Source organism: Pararge aegeria, chromosome 7 (assembly GCF_905163445.1).
Source record: "Pararge aegeria chromosome 7, ilParAegt1.1, whole genome shotgun sequence".
Taxonomy (NCBI): domain Eukaryota; kingdom Metazoa; phylum Arthropoda; class Insecta; order Lepidoptera; family Nymphalidae; genus Pararge; species Pararge aegeria.
This window is the reverse complement of record NC_053186.1, coordinates 1,851,159-1,864,809: the sequence shown is the minus strand read 5'-3', so window position 1 is coordinate 1,864,809 and position 13,651 is coordinate 1,851,159. Positions and strand designations below refer to the sequence as shown.

Sequence of the window (13,651 nt, the reverse complement as noted above, 5' to 3'; positions counted from 1 at the left end):
ATATAAAATAAAGTTGTGTTAGTTACACCATTATTACTCAAGCACGGCTGGACCAATTTTTGTTATATTAAATTTTCGGAATACATTAGTCCGTAATAGGAGAAAAAGTATTAAAATATACTTCAAAAAAACTGTTTGGTGGTACGAAGTTCGCCGGGGCAGTTAGTTTATTATAAACGTGCAACAGAAAGAAAGCCAAAAAAACCTCGGAAATGCGTAGCTTTCCACTGACCACATTTTAATATTTTAATTTAATAATAAACTAAGCTAAAAGTAATAGATTTAACAAAAGAAACAAGCAAAAAAAAAACAATAATTAAAAAATACAGCAATAAAATTAATACCACTAAACTAACTAAATAAGCCCACAACTATAATAATAATTACATAAAACTAACATATATTTACTATTAATTAACTAACATATATTATATAAACCGAAAAATAAATATGTACATATATCGATAAATAATAAAGATACACAGTGTAAAAGGTAGATACATAATTTAAACTAACTACAGCTATAAGTATATAATATTAAAATTAAATGTAAGGTTAAAAATTAAAATTAAATTTACCGTCCGGTAAAGGTATACCGCATGCGAAGACGCGAGGCACAGTTAGTTCAGGGCATAATTCCTCATTATAATTCCGCTATAATTGAGGCAATTTGGCCGAAATTAACAAAATGGCGGCTCATTTTGGAGTAAGACATAAAATTCCATTATACTCGTTATTGCTTTCAACGCACATAGTTTCGGAGGTATAGCATTTTTTGGTGAATTGCTGAGCTTTCTGTTAAACTGCCCCGTTGGTTTTTTGGTTGATTATGGATCCCGAATTCTGGGTTGGATTCCCGGAACGATAACATTAACCACAAATGGCTTAGTGATCAACTAACAAGCGAACTGTAGTAGGTAATGGCTTGATATAAAATAAAAAATAAAAGTCATTTATTTCGACCGACTTGGATCACAAATGGTTGGTAAAATAGTTGGAAAATCCAAAAGTGCACGCCTCATAATCTCATTAATTACAATAAAATTGAGATTATTTGTAAATAATAAATAAACTACATCCAATTATACCGTGAAAATTAATAGGCTTGTATTCCTCAAAATACTTAAGCCTATAAAAAAAACCAACTCGATAAGTGAAGTATTTCGCTCGTTATCGTGACCACTAGATGCGGAATCCGCACATACAGACACACGGACGTCCAAGACAGAACTTTTTTAAACTTTTTTTTAATTAGTTTAAATAATAAAAAGAGATTTAAAAATATCATGAGTGTTAAAAATAGTGTTTTTTTCTCAACATTTGTCTATTTATATTCACTTATAAAAGCAATAGAGAATAAAAAAAGTTACATTTTAAGTTGGAGAATCACTCGGTGTGCGTAAACAGTAATACCCACCTCAACGCTTCGCTTATGAGGCGTGCAAAACAAAGTTAAATATTAGTAAACTTACCCTAAGGAAATAGTTTATATAAAACCCTTCTGGCATGCCCGATTGGAAAGCACATGTACCATGCAGAAATGGCACAGGTACTGACAAACAATCCTGCCAGCCAGTGCCCTCAGAAGGCCGCTGGAACTAGCCCGAACCCTGCGCACCAAGGATGTACACCGTTTTCGCATGATCGTGTAGAAACAATATAGATATGATAACACCCCTGTATTTATTAATAAACCAACGAAAAATAAATTTTTGTAGGGAAATAATAAATACAAATTAAAATTAATCCGTACTTATATTTTATATATTATATATATTTATTTATATATTATATTATAATATAAATATGAATATAAGTTTGTTTTTTACGCTTTCATGCAAAAACTACTAAACCGATCATCACTAAACTTTGTACACATATTCCTGAGGGTATTAAAAGTAATATAGCATGCTTTTAATCCCAAAATTAAGCTCAGTTCTGTCGGGAGAGGGGACGAAAGTGGTTGACGATTTTACACTAGGCTTAGCTATCCTAAATATATAAAGTGCTGCCATATATATGAGGCACATGTCTTTCGAAAAACAAAAACAAAAGCGGACGAAGTCGCCGGCAACAGCTAGTATTAACAATAAATATAAGCCGTCTAAATGTTCACTTATGGGCATCCTACCCAAAATGCTGGCGCTATTGCCCCTTTGAATTGCTAGACTTAGCCGTTGGGCTAAATAAGCGCCAGCTCTTGGGTCACCAGATGTAAGGACCAATTTTTGTGACGATGTTAATAAAATTTTTCGTGTCCGAAGACCCATGGCTCCAGAGTCTCAAACGCAAGCGCCGCAAAAACGTAGTCGTTACAAATAACGGAGTATTTACGCCGCTTAAGCATTTGAGCAGATTCGGCAGCTGCTGCCACTTTTTGGGACGTACTCGGCAAGTGAGAAGCTGCCAACGAATCAACGCAGGTCGCATCCCACACCAGCGCACGCCCCATCGACCACGGTACTATAATAAATAATAAATAAATAAAATAAAATAAAATAATTTTATTTCAAATACAAAATTTAACACTTAATAAATATAAAAGACAGATTTTAAAAATAAATAAATAAAGAATAAAAAAACAGCAATTAATTAAAATCTAGAATTAAAAATTAGAATAAATTAAATTTCTATTAAAAAATAAATAAAATTTCATTTCAAATTAAAATTAAAATCCAACTATGTTATATTATTTCGTATTATTTTATATTATTTATATTTTCACTAGTCATAACGTCTGGTATCTTGCCATCATCCTTGAACAAACCGGGAGGTTCCAATTCCATTGTATTAATTCGGTCAAATTATTAGGTCGGTTGGTGGCACAATTAAAAACTATTTTTCCGACCTTCACAATTTGACGAAGGGGGACCACCTAAGTTGCTGATCTCATATCCCCATTAATACCATTTTTTCGCATTCCCGACTCGCGCTTAGCCGTTTTTGTCACACGATCGGATGTCTAAATCGATTAAGCAATTTTATGTTACTTAATTGCGCTTAGCTATGCGAAATGGTGCGGCTTTCCGCGTACCCACCCGGCGTTTCAAAACAGATGGTTTACTGAGAAATATTGTACTTTGCACACATATAATTATTTACTTAGCCCTAATAAGACTTTAGTAAGGCTGTTATGAAGAAATAACGCGAACTTAAACATATAATATGTTGAACTAGAGTTTCTAAAGTAGATATCCTATTAACCAGTTTTTTAAATTCATTAAAGATTTTAAACTAAGACTTTCTAAAAAATATATAATATACCCAATGGGTACATACCACGATAATATTTTTGGATTTTGACGATATTATAAATAGCTAATTATGTATTTTGTTTGACAAAATGTGGTTAGTGAATTGTAAGCACACTTTTTTAAAAATCCCGTGGGATCGTTTCTTCACCTGAGATAAAAAGTAGCCCATGTACGCTTCCACTACCACTTAACTAACTCTATGCCAAAAAACAAGTTGATTCGTTTCTTAGTGTGGGCGGACAGGAAGGAAAAACATACAAACATACTTTCGCATATAATATCCGTAAGGATTAGTAGGGAAATAAAGACTTAATAATCAAATCTGTTTGTAGTGACTCTACCACCGGTTCAAGAGGCAGATTCTACCGAAAAGAAGCCGACGACAAACTGAAAAACCATTCATGTTCATCACACAAACATTTTCCAGTTATGGGAATAGAACCCATGGCCTTGGACAAAGGAAGCAGGGTCGCTGACCCCTGCGCCAATCGTCCGTCAAAAGTAAAAGATGCTAGCGGGCTAACCTGTTAGTAGTCATACTAACAGGTTAGCCCGCTAGCATCTAACTGTCAAGTTAGACCAGAAAAAAATCAGAAATCAAAAATTCTCAAATTTCTCTCTGAACTCTGGACCACCCGCTTGTAAGGACAAAGCGCTCACCACTGAGCCAGGGAAGTCAACAAATGACAAAAAAGCCAGTTCATCATCATATCAACCCATTAGCGGGTCACTATAGGGCATGGTCTCATCCCATTGTTCAGGCCGTAGTTCACCACGTTGGCCCTGTGAGGATTGGTGGACTTCACACGCCTCTGAGAACATTATGAAGAACTATCAGGCATGCAGGTTTCCTCACGATGTTTTCCTTCGCCGTTGAAGCAAGTGATATTTTATTCACTTAAAACGCAAATAACTAAGAATAGCTACAGCTGGGATTCAAACACGGCCCGAAAGTGAAGTCCTAGCCACTTCGCTAAAAAAGCCACAATTAAAAGTTAGAAACATAAGGCCGGTTAGCACAAGTTTGTATATTAACATTCCCTCCCCCGGGACCGCTCGTTACGGGGGTGATAGTAATTTATTGGATGTGTTTATTTGTCTGTCCTTTCCCTACTAACTGCGGAACCCTTCGGTGATTATTTGCGGACTTGGTTAACCCATTAGCGACAGTCATTTAGTCAAACCAGCAGTTCGCGCGACTTAGCCCTCGTTTGATTCGTGAAAGATTCCTGAACCGTTTATTTTTTCAGGCTAAAGATTATCAAGGCAATAAATGAATAGGTAGCTATCAGGCACTCATCTTACACAAGAAGAAAATATTGTTTTTTTTTTAAGACAATTCACGCATCTCCATCTAGCTCCAAAGTTAGCGTAGCTTGTGCTATGGGTACTAAGATGACTGATGAATATATTTATGAATAATAATAAACATAAATACTTATAAAATACAGATAAACACCCAGACACTGAAAAACATTGTCCAGTTGTGGGAATCGAACCCACGGCCTTGGATTCAGAAAGCAGGGTCACCGCCCTCTGCGTCAATCGGCCATGTTAAATTTTATAATGATATTGGAAAAGAGCTGCTGATTTTCATAATCATCAGCCTTCGTAAAAATAATCACCGCAGAGAAAATATAGAAAAAGGTAATCCATCCGCGCATTTATAAAATAATTTAGGATGCTACAACATAGAAAGATAGAGCCCAGATACAATTTAAGCCTTTGCCAAAATTCAAAAAAAGGAACAATTAAAAGAGCTTATAAAAGTGCTGCATACGCTCGGAAAAGCAATATTTTCCAACCACGTTAAGAAACATTACACCTCGTTACGGAAAATCCTATACCAGACCGAAGTTTGTTTAATTAAAAACCCGAATAAAAAAAAAAGTTACTGCCCGCTTTTATCGAGTGATAAACTGCCTTAAAACAAAACTTGCATAAAAAGAACCTCTATTTGTAAGATTTTAAAACGCATTTTTCATTCGCTCGTTCTCTTTACACGTATCGTGTTTACACCATTTCCTGTTCTATTCTTGTAGCAATAAAACACAGAATTCATTAAAGATGCTTTCGTTCCATTTTCAAATTGATTGCGTCAAGCGAATTTGCGTTATAAAACACCGGTAATACAATTTAAAAGCGATAAATGTTTTGATTATTGAACGTTTTATTTTTAAATCGTTTACTTTCATACTCCCAAGCGAATTTTTACCTTTACAATTAGGGAAAAAATATTACCATTAGAAACCAATATACATAAATATAACTTAAATAAAATTTGTTTACAGATGTTCTAAAACGATATAGGTAAGTTTGGTAAATCTACTTTTTTTTTTTTTGTAAATTCCCTCTGTTAGAATTAATATAAATTATTCAAGCCTTATGTTTGAAGTAGTTTTTAAAAGTCACGTAAAGATAAATTATTATAATTTATTTTTGCATATAATTCGTAACAGAGGAGAGAAAATTTTAAATTGTCGTGGTGTTGACGCCATTTTTTGTTGTCGCGGATTAAAATATAGTAGGAGATCTATTTGTCTTTACGTTATACGACTTTTTCTATTGAGATAGGTTTTCTTTCGAATAAGATTAAGAATTTTGTTTTGTCACCAGGATGTGTCAGATTTGATGTCACATATATACATTTTTTTTAATTTTCACATAGTTTCAGTAGTACACACCTACTTTTTTACCGTATTACTTTTGTTATCAATAAACTACCCATTGACTTTTGGAGATGTCTCTTAAAAAGTTCAAAGTTCGTATTTTAAACGTAAGAGTATAGAAAAGTGTTATTATAGTATAAAGGACTAAGTTATCGATAAAAAAGCTTGGGTGTAATTATTGCTCTAACCAGCTGCTCTTCTAATCATTTTGAATGGCAATGTGAGATGGTGACAGCAAAAAAAAAACCCGGCTAAGTTTGTTGTGGGCTTCTTCTTAGACCAGGACGCGTTTGGAACCCTCGTAGCTTTAATTTTAAGTTTACGAATATGGCTATCGCCAGCATCTCACTAACGTGTAATTCTTATGCAGTGTACGCATCAAAAGTGCCACCTGTGAATAAAGATATTTTTGACTTTGAACGGAGAATAAATCTTCTCAAATGATATTCAAATGCGATACAGATCTCTAAGACTACTTCTTACTCGTAGCTCCACAAAGTGGGTAAGATGAATTCTGCCTTATTTATTGGAGTCAGAATCTCCGCCACCCAGTGTGGTGGTGAATTCTACATGGTCTTCAGGTATGAGATGATGGTGATGCGCCCAAAGCACATATTGGAAGGCATCTGATTATAATGAAGTATTCCCCCGTGCCAGAGGAAGTCTGTAGAAGGGCGCTAAATTAAGAAAATGACGAATTATACGATTGTTATAACTAGATAAAGAAATTTAAATGAACTCTAAATAACCAAAACACCGCTTAATTGTAGCAGAAAGTGTTAAATAACACTTTATCACCGCCCCTTCAGTCTTATTTTAGCAGCTACTGATTTTCTAGCTATCGCATCGTGTCGGATTCGTATCGTACAGTAAACTACCTCCCTCTGGTGATAGGGGTTCGCCGCGTGTAGATTTATTGCAGGCCATAGTCGCACGCTAAACTGCGATCGCTGCTACAGATAAAGTAAAATTTACTGTTCAAATATTAAGCTAGACTAGACGATTGTAGTTCTTAAAAAGCCATAGACAATGTATATATCTACGTTTTGTAGGTACTTTATTTGATTTATAAATTTAGCAGAAAAGTTATAAATATCACCGTGGGTACCACCGTACCGTAAACATAAATACCCGGCCACTGAAAAACATTCATGCTCATCATACAAACATTTTCCAGTAGTGGGAATCGAACCCACGCACAAAATTTAGCGTCGATTTTCAATGATATGTAGCTAAGCTGATTTAAAATAACAATAGTTTATTAAATTATGATTAATATTTATTCACAAATAAATTCTCAAAATAACATTACTATATCTTCACTTAGTTACTAATTATTCTTTAAAAAATACAGTCAATAATCAGGATTTTAAGATAATTAGTGAAGATAAAGATATTTTTGCTCGTGACCATATTAATTAAAACGAACTTACGATCGGAATTTTTTATTGTAAGTTGCTTTACTATTACAATAAGTGTTGTAAATTAAAACGCAACGAGATTTTAATCAGTTTTTTATTATCAATTTGGATAATGAAAATGTTAAAGCGAGTACCGAGTAGTTTAAGCGCCATTAAACTTTTGACGTTTCGTTTCTTTTTTTTTATTAGTAAGAAGCGAAGGTTTTAACAGCAGCATTAAAATGTAATCAAAAAAGATTTAAGCGTTTCGTAATAACAACTTAATTGTAAATAATTAACGAACTAAAATGAAATGAAATAAGTAATCTTTGTTTTACCTAAGTTACTCGATAAGAAATGTAGGGAATTGCTCAGTCATATTTTCTGGAAGTTGCTTATACCTATATATAATTTAATTTTTTAATTATCCTTTGTTATGTTACGTCGAAATTGATGAACTATTTGTAATGAAATTGGTCAAGAGGATACTGTTTTGGATGAAGTTGGATACTTCATGAAGTTATGTGGCCTTGGTATAAAACATGCGTCCAGTACGTTTTTTTTTTATTTTTTTTTATTCCACAACAAGTTTAGTTAGCTATACCTATACTTTTGCGTATATAGAGTTGTTTCGTTGTTTGTATAGACAATAGACATAGATAATATGGTGTCTGGTGGTCGCCATATTGAATATTGATTACTGTAATGTCTTTATTAACACTCGCAAGATGAAGATAAATCTATGCACGTAAGAATCATTCAAATCGGCCTAAGCATTTGGTTTCTAGAGCGCAATATATATACAACCAAACATGTAGACGGCCGATTTGCTCAGTTAGTAGTGTACCTACTTTCTGAGCCAAAGTCTGTGGGTTCGATTCCCACAACCGGAAAATTTTTGTGTTATGAACCTGAATGTTTTTCAGTGTCTCGGTGTATCATCATCATCATATCAACCCATTACAGTCCCCCTCAAGTAACGGGTCTCCTACCACAGTGAGAAGGGGGTTAAGGCCGTAGTCCGCCATGCTGGCCCAGTGCGGATTCGTGGATTTATTCATTAACAATCATCAGTCATCCTAGTACCAACAACACAAGATACGCTTAAATTGTGGCTAAATAGAGATGTGTGTATTGCCGTTATACTATTTACTCTCGTAATTTAATTATTTGTACATAGGAGAATAAACACATTACCTCTCTCAGAACAGTCGAGTAAAAGAAACTACGTAGTTGACGCTGAGGTCAACGCGGCCCCGTAATGGTAATAGTTCAATTTAACTTTGCAATGTAATGTTTGTACCCTCAAAACCGTATTTATCTTCATTTAAACCCATTTAACTGAATTAATGTTGTTTAATTGATATTTTGTTCTCCAACAAGACTCCATTTTGTAATAATTAGAGACAGCCCTATTTAGAGAAGGGTAAGAGTAATTACAAGTGTAATTACATGTAATTAGCATTGATAATCGTTTTGAGTTATGTCGTGTGCTGGGTTCTTTTTAAGGGTTTCGTATCAAAATAGTAAAAGTGCAAGGTCACCTACAACCAAGCGTAGTTGGTCACCGCTTAATACATCCGACTATTCATCAATAGAAGTCACGGAAACGAGTGACGTGCATAGAGGGTATGCACAGGGTATGCAGATGACATAAAATGAAGAAAATCTCCAGTACTAGTTATAAATACTTAAGGGTAGGATTTTATAACTTTTACAATGCCTATCCTTAAGTTTTTATAGCTCTTACTGGAGATTTTCTTCATTTTATATCATCTGCATACCTGTGCGTACCCTCTATGCACGCCACTGCTCAGTGGTAGGGCTTCGACCTTACTTTCGGGGGGCCGAGTTCGAATGCAAGCACGCACCTCTAACGTTACTAAGTTATGTGTGTTTTAGGCAATTAAAATATAACTTGCTTCAACGGTGAAGGAAAACTTAAATCGCGAGATGTCTTCCTTCACCGCACCTTCATGCCTGAGAGTTCTCCATAATGTTCTCAAAGGTGTGTGGAGTCCACCAATCCGCACTAGGCCAGCGTGGTGGACTACGGCCTTAAATCTTTTTCATTGTGAGAGGAGACTCGTGCCCCACTGGGCACTGGGCGTGCATAGGGTTTACCGCCAGGGTATGCATAAAGAAGCAAGATGCCATATTATAATGGTAAAATCGTTTGCATTTATGAGTTATAATTTTTTTAGGGTAGGCAGTGCTTTTGTGCTTGTATGAAGTGCACGCCACCGCTCGTGCCCAGTGGGCTAGTAATGGGTTGATATGATGATCCACACAACTAAGAACATACAGGTTCCTTAGTTCAGCCATTATTGCGTGCGCTGTGTCCAAGAAATGTAAAAACGCCCTGCGCACATCTCACTTCACACATGCGTAATGTTGCTAGCTCAAAAACTTCTCCCATTTACCCCATTTTATGGTAAACGTTTAGAACATTAGAGGTAAAATAATTAATTTGAACTGTTAAATGGAGTGCAGTGGCTAACCGCCTGTTTGAGAAACACTACTAAAGTGGAGTGGTTTTTGATGTGTCAATAATAGTAGTAGTAACATAGGCTACCTTTTTATCCCAGGAAAACAACCGGTTCCCACGGAATTTGATTTATTATATTTGATTAAAAAACGCGGTCGAAATACGCGGATCACAGTATATTAAAAGGCCACCAAGGTGCAATAAACCCTTCTAATAAACATACTTAAATATAAAAAAAATAATAACATTTTCTCTTGTCAACAGGTCCGAGAAGTAGAAGAATGAAGAACAAGTCGGTTCCAGAAGAGAAGAGACCGAGAACGGCTTTCAGTGCAGCGCAACTGGCTCGACTAAAGGTAACTTCCTTACCCATTGACATATAGGCCCAGACCGAACATACATCAACGAACAACTCCTGCAAAATCCCGCCCTGTGTTCACGTAGGCGTACGTGTTTAGTCTCACGTGCCTGTTTTTACACCAGCAACCACGCTCGGTATACCTGTACGCAGCAATGCCGCTTGGCAGCAGTATTAAGCATGGCGGCAGTTCCCCGGACGGGCGCTGTTCCAAAAAGCATTAAATACTACAAAAGGGATGGCTTACTGTTCTTACAAATAATCCATTCACGTCATCATCACGTCAACCCATTACCGGCCCACTACAGAGCACTGGTCTCCTCGCACAGTGTGAAAGGGGTAAGGCCGTAGTCCACCACGCTGGCCCAGTGCAGATTGGTGGACTCCACACACTTTGAGAACATTATGAAGAACTGCATGGCGTTCAGGTTTCCTCACGATGTTTTACTTCACCGTTGAAGCAAGTGATATTTTAATTACTTAAAACGCACATAACTTAGAAAAGTAAGAGGTGGGATTCGAAACGCCCTTGAAAGTGAAGTCGAGCTCCTACCCAATGCGCTATCACCGATATCATTAAATAAATAAATATACTACACAATACACACATCCCCATCTAGCCCCAAAGTAAGCGTAGCTTGTGTTATGGGTACTGAGATAGCTGATGAATATTTTTTTTTATGAATATATTACACATAAATTCTTATAATATACAGATAAACACCCAGACACTGAAAAACATTCATGTTCATCACACAAACATTTTCCAGTTGTAGAAATTAGGTACGTATCCATTGTTAGATACTAAATGTGCTAATAAACCATTTTTGTCAACAGCACGAGTTCGCCGAAAACCGCTACCTCACGGAAAGAAGGCGGCAATCCCTTGCAGCGGAGCTGGGACTCGCTGAGGCCCAGATCAAGATCTGGTTCCAGAACAAGCGGGCGAAGCTCAAGAAGGCCACAGGCCAGCGCAATCCCTTGGCCTTACAGCTGATGGCGCAAGGGCTGTACAACCATAGCACGGTGACTGAAAGTGATGAGGAAGAAGAAATTCATGTCACGTAGCCCTAATACCTAATTAACAGTAATAATGTGTATTATTGTATCTTCGCCTTAATAGAATCAACTGAATGTTATACCGCAAACTTTCCTCTTACTTTATTTGCTAACATCACTATTCTGTACCTACTTATAAAAATATCTGTCTACGCTCCAAACCGCTATCTGATGCATTTACGTTAGAAGAAAGTACTGGCGTTATTTTTTCTACTCATAAACTACATTGTGGTTCGTATACACTTTTGGAAAAGTTCGTAAAACCATTTATTAAATAAATAAGCATGACTCTCAATAAAAAATCACAATCGCCTCCCATACAAGACTCGGAGTGATTAGCGTTCGAATCCAATTTCAATACCAAGTTTAATAGGCTCAGACAGACATAGTCGGAGCGCCGTATCTTTACTTATATATCTATGCTAGAAGTAAAATAATAATAAAAAAAATGGTTCCTGCAAATCGCGTATCATAAAATAATCTTTTAAGTATATGTACTTAAATTTACTATAGTGTAAATATTTATTACTTATCAAAGAATGCACTTAAGGCCTTCATCTTTCTGACTATCATTGCTGTATAAGAGCTATATAAGGGCTATACACCAAGCTGTATAGGAGCACTATTGTCATTATAAAGCTCTCATACATCATATTAGTCTAATGTTTATGTATTATTAGGTCATAAAAGTTTATTAGATCCAAAAATAATTGTAATTAAAACGTTGTTATAATATTTAAAACATAAGCTTAACTAGAATCTCACTATCTCTAATATAAATTCATATTTAAACATATAAATAGATTTTTGCTAACAAGGCATCTTGACACTAACCAAAAGATATTGGAATAAAATCACCTTTAACACATGACGTAAACAAAATAGGAGTTGAGAGCTGTCATAGCTATTGTATAGCTCTTAAACAGCTTGTTTTACGTAAAGAGAGCTACGACGATGCTACTGCAGTGGGCGAATAATAAAAACATCGTCAGAGTGAACACAGTACATCTGTGTTCAAAAAATAAACATTTATTCATTAGCTTCATACCACCTTAACGATGCGATCTATTGGAAGTAATCCAAAATGGAAATTGCCATTCAAAACAAGCAATTTTTTTTTTAATAATTCCGCTGTTACGTTGTGGCTTATCTGTATTTTATTTTTCCTTAAACCTAGTATTGAGATAAAAATACCAAATAAGAAGAAGAAAGAAGAAATACTTTATTGCACGCAAACATCAAAATATACAGAGAATAAACCAAAAAGATAAAAATTTTATGCATGCAAGGACGGCCTTATTCCAAAGCACAATATCCTTCAAAAATATTCAACTATATTCACTTATTTTCTCTGAATTTAAAGAAAATATTATTTTTACGCAAGGCAACCTATGCTACTATAACCGTTATACAGCTGTTTGTGATAGTAAGGCTATAATTTAATAACTAATTAAACAAAAAAAGATGCGATGAAAATAACCAAGCAAGTTTGTATATATAGTTCTAGTTATTATCTAATAGTTAAACGCGGATTTCGGACTGAAATTCTTTTCACCGTGAAAATGTTTATCAAGGTCGCTTGTATTTTAAAACATAGGAAAACAAAATAAAACATTTGCTCGAGTTATGTTATCGTTCATATTAATATGAGTTGAATCGAATATGGTTTAGATGTAGTTTCACGATTAAAGCTACGTCAAATAATTCAAAATGCATCACCAGTAATCGCTGGGATGCATTTTGAATTACATTTGAACGTACGTACTAACAGCAAAATGCGGTTGCGTTATACCTACTTGGTTGCCAAAGCGAAAGTAGAAATCAGTTTAAAACCCCTATGGTTTTTACCAGGGCATAAAGCAGGAAGATCGCATAAAATTGCATAATTCTCCTTCTACACAAGTGGTATGAAATTTTTAGGGTATGCAGTGCATTTGTGCATATATGAAGTGCACGCCACTGGATAAAATCAGCCCTTTTTATTTCTTAATAACAGACGGACACTGCTGTATGCATTAACTATAATTATATTTAAAAGTAAATAACCCCTGTTAGAGGCTGCTCTAAAATTTCCTTCACTTAGGTTCGATTTTTCAAAGTAATTTTTAGTCCTAGCATGGAATTAGTGAAACGCCAAAAAGGAATGCTCGTAAGATTCCTTTAATTGCACTTTAGGTTAAAAGTACGCAATACTTTTTATATCATTAATTTCCAAAATCATAACTTAAATTATAATGACAGTATTTTTGTTTTTAAGATATTTCAATAAAAAATGTAAATATTGTAAATAACCTATGTATAAAGATGTTTTAAAAGTCATATTTATAATTTAGTTTTAACTCTAATCATTTAAATAGCTAATAAATAACTATGAAATTTATTATTATTACTTTGTAAAAATTAGTCGCCCATTATCTTCCATT

At 35.0% G+C, this 13,651-nt stretch overlaps 1 protein-coding gene across 1 annotated transcript in view; it reads left to right on the top strand.

The window, feature by feature from the left end:
- Positions 1-11,614, top strand: part of LOC120625126 (segmentation polarity homeobox protein engrailed-like) — a 31,721-nt gene extending 20,107 nt beyond the window's left edge. The window contains exons 2-3 of the mRNA XM_039892066.1: positions 10,076-10,167; positions 11,007-11,614. Coding sequence (XP_039748000.1) covers positions 10,076-10,167; positions 11,007-11,237 — 323 coding nt within the window. The 3' untranslated portion in view covers positions 11,238-11,614. The remainder of the gene's footprint in view (positions 1-10,075; positions 10,168-11,006) is intronic.
- Positions 11,615-13,651: the final 2,037 nt, after the last annotated feature.